Source organism: Corvus moneduloides, chromosome 6 (assembly GCF_009650955.1).
Source record: "Corvus moneduloides isolate bCorMon1 chromosome 6, bCorMon1.pri, whole genome shotgun sequence".
In the NCBI taxonomy this organism is placed as follows: domain Eukaryota; kingdom Metazoa; phylum Chordata; class Aves; order Passeriformes; family Corvidae; genus Corvus; species Corvus moneduloides.
In genome coordinates, this window is record NC_045481.1 from 48,707,723 (window position 1) to 48,726,597 (window position 18,875).

General features: G+C 43.8%; 1 protein-coding gene across 1 annotated transcript in view; it reads right to left on the minus strand.

Annotated features, from left to right (window-relative positions):
* Positions 1 to 13,598, minus strand: part of OSBPL5 (oxysterol binding protein like 5) — a 202,842-nt gene extending 189,244 nt beyond the window's left edge. Inside the window, exon 1 of the mRNA XM_032110746.1 lies at positions 13,577 to 13,598. Within this exon, the coding sequence (XP_031966637.1) occupies positions 13,577 to 13,591 (15 nt within the window). The 5' untranslated portion in view covers positions 13,592 to 13,598. The remainder of the gene's footprint in view (positions 1 to 13,576) is intronic.
* Positions 13,599 to 18,875: the final 5,277 nt, after the last annotated feature.

Below are 18,875 nucleotides of genomic sequence, written 5' to 3' on the forward strand. Positions count from 1 at the left end.
TAAAGAGAGGATTGTGTTTTGTTTGATAGAAGGGGTCTGTTGCCCAAATTAAAAATAACTGAACTCCATTTCTCTGAATTTACTTCACTACTTTGCTGGCTTTATCTATGCCTGGCTTAAATCCTGAAGTAATTGGAAATCATTTAAATAGAATAATTCATACTTATAGCACTTGACAGTTCCGTTTGGTGAGTTTTATAAGAGTTTTTGCAAAAAGCTTACAGTAGGCCTAAATTTGCGTATTTGGACCTTTACTGGGACCACTATCTGAGCCCAGAGTGGCATGTTCCCTCTGTGGACACCCCAGGAAGCCACAAGGCAAAAAATTAGTGTGTGAGAACTGATGTTTGACATTCCTAGGCCAGCGGCCAGCCTGGCAAGCACAGCACTTGCAGGAAAAGGTTTAAACTCTACCTTAGCAGCTGCAAGGGCTTTTGAAATCCTATCCTTCGGAAATCATAACCTATTTCTTCTTGGCTTCTGGCAGAGCCCACACTCCTCTTGTTAATAAAGCGAAGCATCTCCAAGGAATTCACAACCACTGGAAAAAAGTCTAATGTAAAGGAGCAATTTCGTTTACAGAGCTCCTGATAAAGGCATTTTACTTTGGGATATGACATGAGGCTATCACTAACAAGACAACACACTTAACCATGAATAAGGTGTTTATAAAATTCCTTGACTACAAATACAGCAGAGCCAAGGCCATGAATAGTTGTGCTCCTGACTGGGCATCTTGCCCAATCCCAAAATTTGATGCCTTTGGCCCTCCTGCTCCTTTTGCAGGGTGGGCTGGCACAGCAAGTAGCCTTCCTTCCTGTGTCAGTCCCCTCCAAAGTGGAGCCTGGTTCCAATCCCACATTTGCTGAGGCATGTGGAAAGCAGCAGCTGCACACACCAAAAGGCCAAAAAACCCAGATCCTACTACTCTGGGCAGTCCTTGCGAGCTATCTCCTGGAAATCATTAGTAACCTACACAAAGATACATCCTAGCAAAATACAGCCTATTATCTTTAAAAATAGCTCTTTCCACTGAGTGCCACACTTGGGAGTAATGAGCAGGTGTATGGAAAAGAAGCAGGAGACCCAATAGCCCTGCAACATGGTGAAATCCTTCCCCAGGAAGGTACTCCAGACTGTTTAGTGAATTTTGGCTTCCTAGGCAAAGTCCCCTAATTTACATAAATCCTGATCTTTCTGCAATTCATGCTTGGTCATGCTCAACTCTGCTAATATTAAGGATACAATTTTTTTCACATTGCGTCCTCAGTTCTGTAGCAGTTCTGGACTCCAAGACTTCCCTTCAGCTTTTCATTCTTAATTCTATAAGATTATGGAACACTTGGGCAAATACTAGATGTTTTATGCCAGAATAAATGAAGGTCACTAGCTATTAGGAATCAACTTGTTATTAAATCTATTTGTGTATCAAAAGAAGGATCCAGACATAAGAGTATACATATTTCAAGAGAAAACTAATAGTATACTTTTAATATTCATTAGAACTCTGTATATTATGTATAGAGTCATTTTTGTGAGGCCAGAAATCATCATTGGTCATGGTCTGGCTTTTTGTTTGGAACAAGGCAGAAAATGTCACTGAACTCACTCATACATATGTTGTTATATTTTTAAAAACCCATACATCATCTTTATTCAGCAATTGTAAGAGGTGAAGGGTCCCCCACAAGCACTGGTAAGTTATTTCAGTGATTGATTAGCCTCCTTCATGTAAAGATTACGTTTATCTGCTTATCCTCCACCCCCAGTGCTGACTCTCAGGCAGCAGAGCCTCTGGTGTGCTGTCATGTCCAATAAGAGAACCCTCAGCAGGATGCAGAGCTGGGCAGAGAGGGGTGAGGTAAATCAAGCACAACCAGCAGCACAGCCTCCAGGTACTGTTCCCCACCTCACCATGTTGTTCTTGTAAGGCAAGCTAATTTAGCCCATTCGGGGATGATCTAAGGCAGTTGCACTGCTCCTGGTACCCAGAAACAGCCCCAGGGAAGCAATTTGGGTGTTCCTACACAGCATCCTCTCATCAACATACACTGCCGATATCCACAGGCTGCAGTCAGCTGGCATGGGAAAGGAACTCCTCCCAGCACATTGGCAGGAGGCAAGAGAGCTCCCAAACTGCAGTCTTTGGTGAGAATATTCCAAAAACCAGCTGCACCTGACTACTTTCCCCATGGTACAGCTCAGCTGGTTCGAATGCCTGAGAAGAACCCCCTCCTCTTCTTACATCATAGCACAGAGATGTGGCCAGGTAGAAACACCTCATTTTCTTCCTGCACCCACCTCCAGCTGAGCCAGACAGCCCTGGCCCAGCATCCACCCTGCCTCTGACCTACATGTCACCTGCTGCCAGTGCTTTTGCTGCTTGCTTCCAGGTCACTGCCCTGCCTCTAAAAGCACATTCCCTCCACCTTCAAAACCTTGACAGAGTGATTTGTAGCAGCTGCTGTCAACATCCACTGCTGGCAGCCTGGCCCTCAGCTGACAGCAAAGCAGACAGGTCCTTCCTCCTCCCAGTTCCTGCTCTATGTATGTATTTGCACTAACAATAAAAGCTCAGGCACCTTCCCCATCACCATTCAAGACATTACAGGAGCCACAGGAAAAAGCCTTTTCCTCCCTGATCCTGCTGCTCACTGAACATGCACTCCCTGCTCGTCCTCACTGCTGCCCAAATAGACTTCTATAACAAAAGCCAATCAACCTCAGGTAGCTACTGGAGGAGTCAAAGAAGACATGATTTGGTTAGGTCACAGTCTGATTGCAGCTCTGAATCTGCCTAAATCCATTAAAAATCCGAATGCAATCTTGTTCCCATCTATTGAGTGGATTATAATAGCAAATGTGTTTCCAGCCAAGCATTTTTAGGGGAATATTTCTCTGCAGACCCTTTCGAGAAAAGAACCCTCTGACATTTCTTTGCTCAGGAGGGTCTGAACATACACTGCACCCTTTTGTGTTGCACCTGACTGATCCTTGTGCATGCAAAACCAGTCATCCTCTCTTCAGGGGAGTGCCATTTTCTTCTCCCTTCCAGAGATTCTGGGGATGTGATCCAGCTGATGCACACGGTCAATAAATGGGACTCTCCCTGGAGATACAAAAACACATCTCCAGTCATTTCAGCTCTGGCAGCTCAGAGAAACCTTACTCTGCATCCAGCCATGGCCAGGACAGAAATGCCCTTCTCAGAGGAAGCTGGTGAGCTTGGCAAACCACATCCTCCTGCACTATGAGGGACAAAGGATGAACAAATCCCAGGCTTGCAGAACAAGGAGCATCAAAGTAGAAAGCTGCAACATATCCTGCCAGTGATTTTTTCGATGTGGAACTCAGGGCCAAGCTGGATGGGTTTGCCTCAGCCTTCCACTGCAGTCTGGGCAGCCTGTCACACCTCCAGGTGATATATTCTCAGCATTGGCCCTTGATCAGACTTTCCCTGTCATGTCCCTGGGCCAGTACTCTAACATCTGACCAGAAATGCCTCCTTTACCACATGGAAATGACTTCTAACATACACAGAGTTAGTTTTGCATATTTGCTATTTATGGTTAAGGAAATGAGGAAAAAAAATAGATGCTTTTTACTTATATTGTCAAATTAAAAATGTCTTTTCTTTCTTCTGGGGAGGCAAGGGACCATCCATATTTAGTGCTACATTGTTTCCCTTATGAAACCCTATCTTGTGTAATTTTTTGAAAGAAAATTGGTTAAAATTCCAAACAGGCCAATTCTCTGCTGCAGAAAAATGGAAACTAACTTCTCTGCGAGCACCATGTATTTACTTACAGTCGAATGAAGCTGAAATGGCACTTGCAAGTGACCAAGAGATGTCATTGATACCTTCCACGGGGCTGGGTACCCACTGGGTGGTGAACTCGACTGGCTTTGGCAGCACCCACCAAATGGTGCCAGGCAAAGTCCTGCCTCTCGGTCCGAGGTGGCTTTTTTTCAAGGCTTTAAATATTGCTCTTACTTTGCGGACAAGGACAGCTTGACTCAGAGCTAACGGGTCAGGATGACCTCAAGGATGCCCTTAAGAGTTTCTTTTCTTTTAAGTGAAGTGGCCCTGCAAATGGCTTATTAAAGTGGCATCAATTTAGCAGTGGTTTTTTGCAGTAGAATTTTGTATTTCAGCTTCCCATGGAGGGTTATGCATTTCTGTTTTGTGCTCAGGAAGGAGGAGGCAGTTAAAAAAAAAAAAGAAAGAGGAGTGAACTGAATATTCATGAGCGGGATAAAGTAACATCCCTCTCTTGAAGCTATGAAACCAAATAATTTTTAATGGAAAAATATAATCATATTATCTCATATAATCTCAATAATCTACTATACAATGATATTTTCTTTTAAAAATGCAAGACATTTCATTAATAAAAAATCCTTTTCTTAGTTTTTCCTGAATTTGTTTTACTTTTTCTGGTAGCCAAATAAATTAATTTCAATAAAGCAGTAATATATCAAGTGTCAATAATAAAGATATTCCAGTATTGGGAAAAGATTAATTTCATTTTTTTAGGAGTTTGAGTTTGTTAAAAAGACAACTCTGCCCTGAGAAATTTGGCAACCTGTGTTTGAGTAGAGGGATTACAACATTACAGACAGATTATATTTGCTTTGCTGGCCACACTGACAATGTCTCCACAAATTTGCTTTGTTGAAAGCAAATATAAGATACACAAAAGGGACCACACTCCTTTCCTGGTTAACTACCACAGCAACATCTGCATCTCCTTCTCTCTAAACACTGCAGACAAGGAGTCCTGCCAGCAGAAGTGATCAAGTCTAGAAAGATTCTGTGCATTGATGCAGCACCTCCTTATCTTCCCACAGACCACCTAATAGTTCTTGTATTTCCATACCTCGCTCCTCCAGTGTATCCACTTACTGCCTTCTGTATCCACCAACCACCAGAGGCTCAGGAGGATCATGAACTTGGTGATTCCAAGCAGAATCACGCCAACCACCTCACGCACGCCACGTGCCACAGCCTTCCTCTCAAACTTGTCATAACCTGTTTCCGTTTGAGAGCTGTCCCCCTCTGATGAATTTTGCTGAAATGTTAGTGCTTCATGGACAACAGAATCACAGAATGGTTGAGCTCAGAAGGGACCTCTGGAGGTCATCCAGAACCCCAGTTCATATCCTGGCATGGTTCTACAAGCAGCTGGAGGGTCCCTGCAGCCATGGACAAAAGAAGCTCTGCATCAGCCACCTTCTTCTGTGTGCAACTTACCATAAGTTTTCCAATTCATGAACCCATGGGCTGGTTTGTGCTGTCTTTTTAGGAAACCTTTCAGGGCTTTTCCTTTTGCATAAGGATTGCATAAGCTTCAACTTCCTAGGAAACTGGGCTAAAAAAAATTCAAAGCATATTAAGTGTCACAGCTAAGATTAGAGCCTGCAGGCAGGGATATGTAAACCAAATGCGTGCCATGAAGGAAGCAACAGTGTAACCGATCCCACCTGGCTCCTTGTGAGCTCCTGAAAATCTTTCACAGATTTCAGGTCTCTGATGGACTCTAGGATGCAGGAATGAACAAATCTTAGGTTTAGCACCAGAAGAGACAGACCCTGGGCACAGAAGCACTTGCTTTGATTTACAAGCACCAGCTGTCACATCCTATGATAATTAATTTCATTAACAGGCCTGATATCAACTTCTCATTACTAAAGGAAAGTGTCAGAAACAGCAGAAATTGCTGTCATTACACATCTGCTCCACCAAGACCGATAAATATTCTGCTCCCATGCTGGCAGGACTGCCAGAGTCAGGAGAGCAGCTGCACCACTCGCTCTGCTGGCAAAATGAGCTTCCTTACAGACCAGCAAAGGCAACATACTGTGAAGCTGCGTGTGAGGACCTGCGCTTTTAAGGATAAGGGACAAACTGCATGGCAGCCAGCTGACCTACATTTACAGCTGAAGATGTAAAGCTGACCCACAGGGACTTCTGTCTAACCTACAAACACAGAAGGAGTGCTACTCAAGCGGACCATGTCTTTTAAAATTATAAACCGAGCAGGAGCAGCAGCATGGGGACAGGCTTTTCCTGCTGCCACATGTAAGAAGCAAACCAGTTCAATATACCATGGTAAAGCCACTGCCAGCAGGGAAGCACATCCCAGGATAACTCCTACCACCTCAATACGCCTTGCTGCAGTGAGGAAAGCGGTTTTGCTATGTTGAGGCAAGCAGAGTGTGCAGTGCGATGGCAGCCTGGGCTAAGCTGGGCAAACCAGGCCCTGGGGTCCCACTGGAGGCAGTGAAGCTGCAGCAAAACCAGTGCTGCTGTGCTGTCTCTGCTGCCAAGCTCATGGCATCGAAGCTCACACAACAAGCAACACCGAGCCACAGACACAGCTCACCACGTGAGCAAGGATAACCTCCAAAAAACAAAGGGGACAAACAGTGCTTTGTAGGGTTGCCAGGCCATAAAGAGAGAAGAGGAAGAGAGAGAGAGGCACAACCTTCCCCAGGCACAGTGGTGATAATTGCATCAGCATGAGAGAATCACACACATTTGGGACCAGGTTTTTAACCCCCACCAAAGTAACTCTGTTGAGATCAGTGCAGTGCTGCTTCACACTGTATGAGGAGGTCCCCATTGGCATAAATCAGCCTTCAGAAAAACAGGCTCCCAGTTAATTTGCTGAGTCCTCCCCTGAAAACCCTGATTTTTATTGAACAGAGCATTCCCTGTCCATCTGTGGCGCTGCAAGGTCACATGACAGCTGAAGAGTACATGAGCCCTTTTTCTAGCTACAGTGGTGAAGGAAAGATGCAAAAGAAAACTGAAAGTTACTGCAAGACAAAATTGCATATCCTAAGCCCACCTATTAAAGACAGACTGTAAGTGTTAATTAAGCTACCTTGCCTATAGCTAAATTACATCACACCATTTCATCCCTGAATGACAGCTCTGTACTTTGGAATTTTATGAGACAAAACCAAAGCAAGGAATAGCTCTGGTGGGCTCTGTAAACGTATGTAAATAACCACAGAAAGAAATGATCATTAATAAAGCCTGAATAGAAAGACATCTCCCAGATTACTCAGTATTAATTTCCTTTTAGTTTCATTTGCAGAAACCTGACCACCTTTTATCAAAACTTCACACAGACAGGACTTTTCCTGGGACCATAAAAATGCAATAACCTGGGAGCCAGTGCAGCTTAGCTGCAGCATGAAGCCGGGACTGACTGCTGAGACACAGCCACGTGTCTTACCTGCAACTCGGACCTTGTGTTGGTGCAAGTTACTGCAGTGGGTGTCTATATTTATCACACACTTGACTGGGTCATGTTTGTTACCTTGGTTCTCAGGTAGAAGTCACCTCCATATAGGGTCTTCATGGCATTTCTGTGACACCCTGATGGAAAGCGTGATGCCCGTGTATTGGAGCCAAGAGGAGACATAAGCTTGAATGCAAACCATTCATGTTTTCATTCCTTGTCCTTTCACCCAGCCAGAGCCTTGTGCCATAAAAGGGGGATAAGCAGTTGACTAAATACTTCCTTTTTTTTTTTTTATATTAAACTTTGGTATCCACCATATTAAATAAGGACAAGAGGAATGAGGTTTGGTTTGGAGACCAACCAGGAACATTTAATATAAAACCCTAATTAATCTGCTGTGATAGAACTGCTTGACGAGATTCTTGTTTCCTGTATCATGGATTCTGGAAAATAATTCAAGTCACAGAATCATAGAATCATAGATTATCTTGAGCTGGAAGGGATCCACAAAGATTATTGAGTCCAACTCCTGGCCCTGCACAGGGCAAGTGTTCACTGGTTTTTTTCCTGAGACAAGTGCATTTTCCTCCCATGCTTATTTTCAAGCATAATCTTTTATATTACAAAGGTTGAGGCATTTACCAGGGACTATCCTAACAAATCTTATCAGTTCAACAAGTCAATTCCAAATTTTACTCCTCACAGATAACATTTCAGCAAGTTCACGATCAGCAATTCTTTGTGGCCAAAGTTAGGCCCTTTTTACTTGTAGGAAATAAAGACATTTATATTCATTCAAGGAAGATGGATGAGAAAAACATTTCAAAAGTGATTGCAGGATTCAGTATCATAAGCTCCTAAACCACTTCTAAAATGTTGGAAGGTCAGAGGCTTTGAAGCTGCTTTTGACAGCTTTTAAACATTTTACCCTAATCTTGAGCTACAGCAATTTACAAGAACCTGAGGAGATGACAGATCATTCCACAGTAAGGAACAGCCTGTCAGACATCATTTTTGTTAGCAACCATCTCCTCTAAGAACAGAGGTAATGACCAGCATATATTCCATGTGGCAAATTACATATTCCCTAAAATCTATACTAGTCATCTGGATTTATGAAACATTGCAGAACTCTCTCAAGGGAAACCAAAATAACAAGTATATAATCCCTCTGTAGCCTAGCCTGAAAATTACAGGACTGTAACATCATATAGGGCATTTTCCTCAAAAATCCTTCCTAAGAAGCCAGCTGGAAAGAGAAGCCAGGTGTGTTGGGGACACATTTTCTATATTAGCACTACAGTATTGGCTGAAAGGTCACATCCCTCCTTGTTTTCAGTGTCTTATATCTGAGTTCCATGAAGCAGCAAATTAAATGATTACACAATCTTTTAAAGTTCCCCCCTCCCCATTTCAGTTACCTATGTAGAAAGAAATTTTTTCAACTTTGTGCCTTGTACTAGCTCTCTGTGTGAGAGCCTATTTTAGCCTAGATTCCCACAAATTGCCACATTTTAATGGTTTCTTCATCAAAGGAGCAATGCCCATCTGGACACACTTAGCCAGCCACATTTCATCACACACTTGACATGATGCTTGGTACAGAAATGCACCATCTGCTTCAGGGTTTAAGCTTTCATATTGTGCCCATCTTTTGCAAAAGGTTAAGGGGACACAAATCTTTGCTTACATGGGGTCATGGGTGAGTCAGTTTGTGCCGTTTTGCCATTTGCTGCTGCCAAACCAGAAGCTGAAACTACTCTGGGGGTGCTGCCAGTGTTGCAGTTACAAGTGGCCACAGGTTGCTGTCTTACTGATGAAATTTTCCCAAGGAGAGTCCAACAGGCTTTCCCTTCCCCTTGCTTCCATCCTGCATCTCCTTATCCCTGGAAGGTTCACATGAAAACTGCAAGGGAGGAAATCTCTTGTATTTGGGGAAGTAGAAGTGCACATCCACACATGCTTTGTAAACACTTCAGTTTACATTAAAGGCATGAGCTGTGCATAATCATTATCATTTTGTGGTAGGAACACCTGGAAAGGTCCCAAACAGTGGCTGCCCACTAAGATCAAAGTGGCTACAAGAGCTACACCATAAGGGAGGACATGAGCTGCTCTGGAAAGATCCTATCACCCATCCATCTGTTGTGGCTGTGGGTGTAGAAACAGGGAGACTGGTTGTCACCTAGCTCCTGTTTTCTCCCAGACTGCACTGCTCTGCAGATGAAAATGAGCAAACTTCAGCAAGCTTTGCTTTCCAAGATGTTATTTCCATGGAGATATTCCTGAATATCTCCAGCTGGTGTCCTGGCTATGGATTTCAGTTTTGCTTCTAAAAGGTATTATAAATAATGTGATTAAAAGTAAATAGGTTGTCTTTATTCCAAGGGATGTGGGTATCAGGCTGGTGAGTTTTTTGGTGGTGCATATTTTTCACACACAAAGAAATTCTAATTTTTGTTTGCTTTGCTTTCTAAATTTCTCCTCTGGTTAGTTTTTATCTGTCTTTGCATGCCAGGCATCCTGGAATCTGGATGGTGCACCATGGAAAAACCATCCTCACATATTCTGTGAAAGAATGAAATTTGCTAGTGGGGAAAGACCCTTCTTGGTTTTATCCAGTGTGATTTGGAATGTGAGGAGGTTGCTGGCTCTGCTGCTGAGGTGGGTGCAACATGCTCCAGCCCTTCAGTATGGAAAACTGAGCTACCTAAGGTACCTCCTCCTGGTAGGGTCCACTCCCTTACTCAAGACAATATTTTGCTCAGAAAGCCCAGATCAAATGTTAGGTTCTGTATTCCCTGCAAATAAATGCCTTACTGTAGCAGAAGATGCACCATTTGTCAGGCTGGAACATTGAAATGGAAGAACAATTCCAGTTCTCATTCCCACTTTTGATCTGGTTATCTATGCCACAGAGCATAAACAGTTTCTTGCCTTATTACTCCTAGCATGAATCCACAGCACATTAGGTTTACACATGGATATCGATAGTAAATATTTCATGTTATGACTCAATAATATGCTGGTTTATATGTAAGCACATTGCCTACCAGCTTCCTACTTACATACATGTTAATGGGATTATGTTCATATAGATATACAGAAATACAAATTCACATCCAAGCTAACCAACAAACCCAAAAAAGATAAAAATAAAATCACTGCAGACAGTTCACATGTCATTCTGAATTCCAAGTGTTTTAAAATACGACTGCAATTTGCAAGTCCACATTCTAAATGAACATGCTGTAAGAGCATTGCATAGAAGCTATTTTAAACTGTCAAAATACATATCAATGTATTTCCACTTTCTTAACTCAGGTCTTGAGCTAAAACCAAAACATTTCCAGATAAATGCTTTTCAAAGTCAAAGAAATGGATCTCTTGGATCCATTTCTGAGGAATTGCCAAATATAATCATTAATGAAGATCACAAGCTTTATGTATTTTTAGTCACCTCCTCTTTCTACTTTTCTCCATTTTCTCCCCTCAAGGCAAAATGACTAGAAATGCCGTTATCTTTTATCTACTCCAAGAAAACTGAGAAACTTGCCACATTTACAAGGCTGAAGGAGGCAATTGGAGTGCAAAGCACCACCCCAGAGGACTGACAGCAGAACAGGAAAAAGTCTGCCATTCTGCTCTGAGGCTGGCTGCAGTCATGGCCTTCCCACTGCTACAAGCTGAGGGGCAGGCCAGGAAAGGGCAATTCATCCCATGAGACTGAGCCTCATCCCCTGCCCTGCCACAGGGCCCTGGGCTACCCTCGCTTCCCTGGGACTGCTCAGAGATCACCAACGCAGCTCAGGCACAAGGAGCACTCCTTGGATATCCATTCCACCAGTGCCCAAAGCGAGGCCACCACTACTTTTGGTTTGACAGTGACAGAAGTCACCAACATTTTGCCTGTTGTGGCACATGGAGTGATGGCAAAGGCTGAAAAAACAAGTCAGCAGCCTGTATCCAGCTCTTTCAGGGTTACTATTTTGCTGGAACACACCAGCAGCACATCGGTAACGGGGTTTCGAAAGACCTTTTGAAGAATCAAGAGGATCACTCATTCCCCTCCAAATAAATTGCAAAGTGGCAAAGCTCCATTTCTACCATGGGTTACCTTCAGTGCTTTCTATTTAAATCTAAAACCAGCAAAATTCACATCTTCACGCACAGTTTCCTCCCCTTTTTCTTCTTTTCCAGTCTTACAACTATAACAGCCACAGATTGCAACTTCACAGATGCATGTCTGACATTAATACAAAAAACTTCTCCAGGAGGACGAACAGGTACAGAGTTGGTATGTCAACACTGTTTTTCACATTTTTTAAAGTTAAATCTTAACCTGAAATAATCTCTAATTCAGATTCTGCAAGAAAATCCCAGGAAATCACAAACACATCCATAGAACTAGGTATAAAATGGCCTCATCTTCCATATAATGACAGAGCCTGTGGTTTCTAGAAAGGATGTTTGAAATCCAGTGAGTATGAATGTCAGCTTCCCATGGCTCACGTGGAAGCCTCAGCCAGCAAGAACAGGAGCAGGAGTGGTGCAGAAACACAGGAACAAGCAAAAAAGCAATTTAGACTATTTACAAGGCCAACAAAACAAATGCTTAGGAGACACAGAACCAAAGTTTGTCAATGCTACCTGGCACGATTGCACAAAAGTCATACTAAACCATATTTCCTGCATCAGTTCTCATTAATACAAAGTCTTACTTCACTCCCTTAACCACAGGTGATAACAGGGCCACATGGCTTCATGGATTGCCATTCCACTTGTCATGAGAGCCAGTTCAACAAGTTATCTCCTCCTGAACTGAAATACAGACGAAATTGCACCAAGTGAGACCTCTCCTCCCCACTTGGACATGATGGGGAGAGTCCTCCTTACAACTACAGCTGCAAATCAATGCTCATGTCTCTCCTCTACCTACAAACTTGGCCCTCCCACTCTGTCCTCTTCCCAGAGTAGTCAAAACATAACTTCCACACAGCTTGGGAAGGCGGCTGCGGTGCAGGTGATTCCAAGAGGCTATAGCCAGCCCCATGCCATTGGCTTCTGGCTCCCTAAGGAACCCATTGCATCCCAGGCCAGTATGGTACTGCAAAGCTATGCCAGCCAAGGCAAGTCATGAAGCTGCTCAGGTTCCCCCCTTGGCCCTCAGGAAGAAGAATGAAGAAAAGCATCATTGCCATCAACAGTTGTGCTGCACACAGCCCAAGAGTTTGGAAAGCTCTAGCTTAGGAAATCTTTGGGGACTGTATATAGCTTTAATCACCTTTAATTTAATACATTATCTTAGCTGTAGGGAAGTTATATTGTCCCTGCACTTTGTTCAGCAGGGATCTGTTTGCAGAAAACGCTGACACCCCACTTCCTGCACCACCTCTCCTAACAAAAAAAACCTATGAAATATTAGAGAGAGGTATTTTGATCAAGTACAGTGATAAAATGTTGTTTCCCAAAGCTGTCAAAAATACACATTCTCCAACTCCCCGCTGAGTATCAGGGGCATTGCAGGTTGTTAGAGTGAAACTCAGTTTTTAGTGTCATTTTTGAAGCAGCAGGTATGACGCACTCTCAGGATTAGCTGCATCTTTGTATATTATAGGACTGCTGCAGTCTAAAAAGCTGCATTCCTTCATTCTGTTCCAGTGCTGCTGGTCAACCATCAATTCCTTAGGTAGCAATATTTTTGGGGACTCTTCAGAAATGTTTATCTAAAGGGTTGTTTGCAACTGATGTAGGTGCAATGCAGTATCCTGCCACTTTGAGCACCACAAACTTTGGGGGATACATTAAAGACATTCCCTTCCTTTGCTCTGCCCTATTTTTGCTCTGTGGCAAAGCACAACTTGCAAAACGATCCATAGCATCGAACTTCACAGAAGTTACCCTTAAAAAAGAAAGGGCAAGATTAATCAGCGATTTTTAGAAGACTTGAGCAAATATTAGCAAGCAGCTCTGGTATTTTGAGTTTCCACTAGCAAAATAATAAAACCAAAGGAAACATTTTAATATCAACATCTTGCAGCTGCGTTTTGCTCTCTCATGGCTAAAAGCTTAAATCAATGTGTTGCAGCACAGGAAATAACCAGAGTAGGACACAAATGCAGTGTTTCAACTTAGATCATTGCAACAGTTAATCGAGCATTTTGTGACAGCGAGCCATTTACCAAGTACATTTTCACATAATTAAGCAGCAAACGAGACACAGTCCACAGGAGCTGCACATTTAATTGTGTCAGCAATTAGATCATAAAGCACTTTACGCATATAGACGTGGCCATACGGACCTGTCTTTCTATACTCACCGTGCAGCAAGGCATGGGTGTAACGTTGGTCTCAAAAGAATTGCTTTAGAGCCCCAGGAAGAGCAACCTTCCTCTCACTCTCATCTCGGGCAAGTCAGTGTTTCTGGAAGGTGGCCAGGCAAGATCAGATTCATCAGCCAATAAAATTGTCTAAAGCTGCCGTTCCACAGGAGAGCGTTCCTCCGGCTGCAGCCTCAGGAGCAGCCAATAAAGGAGAAAATCAGCATCAGAGTGCGGGCGAGCATCTTGCCCCGTACTAAGGGTCTGCTCTCCAAAAATCCAGCTTCCCCCTGCCTGTGCTGCTGTACACAGTCACCCTGCATGAAAAGCAACTTGCATTTGGCTTGCCTGGCTAAAATAGGTGCACAGCTATTCTGAACACTGACAAGGGTAAAGGAATCAGTCAGGCAGGTGTCTCATGAGCTGGGAAGCAATACGGTGACATTCGGAGCCATGGATTCATGCTGCTAGAGGGGCACCACAGCAGACCTAGCTTTTTGTGGGGCACTGGGAATTACTCAGTAATTAGCTCACACAACATTGCTTCACTCAAAGACAGACAGTTCATGGTGGGCAATGTGGAGACTGTGAAAACCTTACCCCTATTTTATCTTCCAGAGCTGGACCTGCTGCAGTGGCTGCGGGAAGCCATCCTGTCCTCAGCCCCATGTGTTTGTCCTGGACCTCATTGCCATTCAGAGGAGCCCTTGATTTCACCCTGCCAGTGCTACAGCAGCAGCAAAATATCCCAGTGTGCAACAAGGCTTCACAGAGGTGGCAGTCGGAGCTGTCTGGCATCTGGGGATCCTTAGGGCTTGCCTTTCCTTAGAAAAACAACAAAAAGCCAGTCCAGAAAAAAAAAAAAATATCAGTCTTACTATGTGTTATCTAACCAACGGTAAATCCTGAAGGTGACAAGGCATTTGTGGCAGTTATGCATGTTAGCAGGTCAAGAAAGGCCTTTGGAGGTCTTTACTTGTAAATCAACAATCTGCAGAAGAGCAGGCCTATGTGTCATCAGTCTGAACACACATATTTTGACAGCAGATGACAAACTTTGCCACAGAACCTTAGTGGAGAAAAAGCACAGGTGCTCTCTGCATACTATTTGACTGCCTTGCTGGCATTTACCTCTCCTAACCTCTCTGAGGTGAAAACTATTTGAATTTGTTTCTACAGAAATTTTGCACCAAGGTGCTTTATCTGCAAAACTGAGTTGCCACCCAACTGAGGGCACCCCTGGTGAAATCCCACGTTCCCAGCAACATTTCTTTCAGTCTCCTGACACAAATGAACAGCAAACACCATCCAATCTTCACCAGTAACATTACATATCCTCACCTACATGTATTGGAGGAAAAAGTGGTCTGTAGTGCAGACAGCCCTTTGGAGGGTTAAGACTTCGCAAAAAGCTACACTGCACCTTGAAATGGGAAGAGATTCATAATGAAAAAACAAAAGATAACGAAAAAAAGATTAGAATATGAAGATTGGAAATTAGAATAGATTAGATATTAGAATCGGGTCAGCAAGACTGTCATTAACAATAACTGGTTTTCATTTTCACGTGCCATTGCCTTTAATCTCCTGGTTTATATGGATATATTTTTACATATTCATGTGACACCTCTGCTCTCTTTTTACATATTTATGTGAAACCTCTCCTTTCATGCTGGTACTACAGCTCTTTGGAGGACAACAAGCCAAAGATGTTTCCCCCAGAGCTCTGAAGGCAGTGTTACACTGGAGGAGCTGGAAAAGAGGCTCCTCGAGAGCCACAGTATGCTAAAATCAAGCTGCACAGAGGCACAGCCTAACCAAATTCAGCAGCCTGAACTTTGTACTCTGATCTCAAAAAGCCACATGTGCAAGCATTTATGATCTGGATTTTCCTTTGATGTGAATTGGCATAGACCCATATCAATTCACAGAGCCTTTTCTTCCAGCTGGGGATCTTCTGCTATCTCTGGAAAACACAGGGTTCCATTTGGAGCCATGGTATGCTGCCATATTGCCCATTCAAGGGTAGTGCAGGGCAGGGAGCACACACTAACCTGAAGGCAAGTACATGCTGAGGGCTCCCTTAAATATGGTCTTGGGGCTTGGAAAGGGGTTCGTCAAGTAGTGACTTCAGAAAACAGTGCCCTGGCTGCAAAGAGGCAGCCAAGCTGGACATACACTTCCTCGGAGCAGCTGGCTTAAGGAAACCAAGGGACACTTGACAGCAGGTGAGGAGCCCCCTTACCTTTGGGAGCAGGAGAGCACAAAGCCAGTAGCAGGCCAGGACCCACACCAGGGTCATACGAAAGAGGGGGATGCCAAGCAGGTTCCCAGAGCAGCCTGCCTCCAGGAACATCTTCATTTTCACACAGCTGAAAAGAAAAAAAATCAGTCAGCCAGGCAGCTGTGCTGGTGTCCCATCCTACTGGCAAGCATTGGGTTGGTTTAGGCTGGAAGTTGTGCACATTCTGCTAAAAACCTGGTGAATACATACATTTTCCTCTCCTGTGTGTTTGGAGTGAGGTCAAACTGCAGAGAGGGGTGCTGGTGCAGGGTTTGGTTTAACACTCATCATAAACTTTAGTTTCAGGATTTAAATGCCGTAATGGAGAACATTTTCCAAGCTGCTTTCTACACACATTTGACGTGGTTTGGGCTCTAATTAATTTGGAACAGGGCAGGGAGTTCAGAAATTTTCCTTTTCTCTCTCTCTCTCTCATATTCCTGTGTCCCACTTTAAAGTGGCAAGGCTCATCTAGATTAAGGCACTAGGAGGGAGAAGGAAGAGAAAGAAAAGAAATCTAGCTGAATTAGAGATAGCTGACAGGGCATTTCATCAAGCCAGTTGTGTAACTCAAAGCTTTTCAGAATCCATAACATGAGTGGCCATGCAAATCAGTGAGTCATTGCAACAGCTGAAGGGGAAAAACCCTACACAAAAAAAGGAAAAAAAGAAAAAAGGCAAAAAAAGCAGAACTCTGCTCATCTGCTGAACCTGCTCAGTGAGGAGTTTCCGTAGTGTGCTTGTGCTCTGCCTGGCCATAGCCCATTTTTATTCTCTTTAGCACATTTATCCTTTGTGAACTTTGTGAACTAGGGTGTTCCTTCTGGGAAAGCTACATCACTTTCTTACTACTAGGACAGCCCAGCAGCATGCAGGAAGCCTATGACACTTCAGGAACTGAAGCATATCTTTGTAGTTAGAGCTGAGGCTGTTAAATCTGTGTTGGGCTTCTCCGTAACACAAGATCAAAAGCTGTTTCCCTCTTCCCCATCTCTTCCAGCATTTGGATATGCAGCTGGCATCTGTGTCTCCTCAGTGAGGGGGCTGGACAGTCTTAAGCTTTTAACAGCAGTCTTCTGATTTTGTATGTTTTATGGGCCCAGTATTTGCATGATTCTTTAATACTTATATTTTTTAATATATAGATGACCTCAGTGTTAAAAGAGAATGTATTGATTTCTGGGAGAAAATTGCTTTACACTCAACCCTTCACACCTACTTTGATCACAAAGGACAGCAGGATGCTGTGATTTTCTGTAGTTTCACCTTTTCTAGCAAGGAGTGATGAAAGGCCATATATATGAATAAATCATAAAACAACAGAAGAGCTTAGACGGTTTTTTCAGCCACCTCAAGTCTAAGCAGTCCCTGCTTGTTGGGACTGCAGAAACATGAAGAAAACCAAGTGCAATATGCACCAGAAAGCAGGCATTGGTCCTAGAGTACAAAAAAAGCAGCCTGCAAGACAGTAACAGAAAATTATTTCCCTGCAAATTGTCTCCCCCTGTGAGAAGCGAGATACCCTCTCTTGGAACAGGCAGGTCAGCAAGCACAGCACCCAGTGGCCCTTGCTTTGAGGGGGAAGGCTGCTTTGGAGTGAGCAGAATGTGGAAGAAGAGACAAGATCAAAGAACTGGTGTTTCAGTCCTCAGCTCCACAGTCCTACTTCACACAGTCCCACTCCATGAGCAGCCTGTGATGAGCACAAGGGATGAAACCAGCTCTGCCAAAGCTGGGGGGTTTGCGTGGCAGGTATCTGTAATAAACACCTTCTGTCTATGGTGTCCTGTGATCTATCATGACAGATACCTAACTTACTCATTAACACAGGAAAGGAGACCTCAAGTGATTCACAGCTGGGGAAAGAAAGAAACAAGTCATGTTGCTCAGAGCTCTGATTCAGATGAAGCAACTCTGCAAGTCTAATAATGCAGCTTTTGGCCTTTAGAGTTATTTATGGGAAAAGTGAATTTGAACAGACCTGCTGGGTTTGTTCAAGAAAAGGAAGGGACTGGGTTTTTATTTACACATACACCCCTCTTAAATCAGTTTGACACTTGCAGTATAGACTTGATGCCCTCTGCTTGGCAGCCTCATTACCATCTGTAACGAGTGTAACATCTTATAAATAATTTATGTTGTAACAGCAAATACAGTTTAGAAGAAAGAAAACATTTAGGGAATCTGGGATCAGAAAAGGCTAGAGTGAGTCAACACGGGCCTCTCTGTTTCCATGGAATTAAGAGCATTACTCTACCCGCCTTAGCCTCAGTCAAACTGCAGCCCAGGCGACCAGGCAGGAAATATTGCATCAGATTATCAGAAAGGAAAGAAGAGCACTAAGCAGGGAGGAAGATCTCCCAGGCAGGGAGGGTGCTGGACTGGGACCCAGCAGGAACCAAACTTGTTTTCCGTCTCAGTTGCTGATTTCTGTCCCACTCTAGGCCAACCCCTAACTGTGATGGGGAGAAAATCTGTATAAATAAATGAAAAATTTTAGCAAACAGCCATTCTGGCGTAAATAGCTTGTCACATCCCATTTTCTGCTTGTTGAAACAAACTTTACCCATGCTTTCTCTGCTGCACTTGGACTAATTTATCATGCATTATGTATGTTCCTCTGTCTCAGAGTTTAATTATTCATGAATCCCTCCACCTTCACCTTCTTTCTCCTTCCATGTGCACAAGGACCAGCAGGCACAATTCATCAACTCAAGTCCTCCATCACCACCAGCTCTCAAGGTGTGAGCCTGCAGCCTGGCCCAGCTCTGGACATTGCTGGCTCCTGCCAGAGATCCCCAAATCCGTGTGTTTACTGGCCGGTTTGCTTCAGACCTCAGGAAGGCGTAGGAGCACTGCGTTAAACCTGGCTCCTGATGCACAGAAAGATCATTTCCCCTGGGGCTCCTTAACAACCCTCCTGCCCCTCGGGTGCCGTGGGCTGGGGAGCAGCCCGGTGTAACCCTTGAAAGTGTGGGGTGGCCACCAAGGTGGGCACCAGCAACCCCAAAGTGA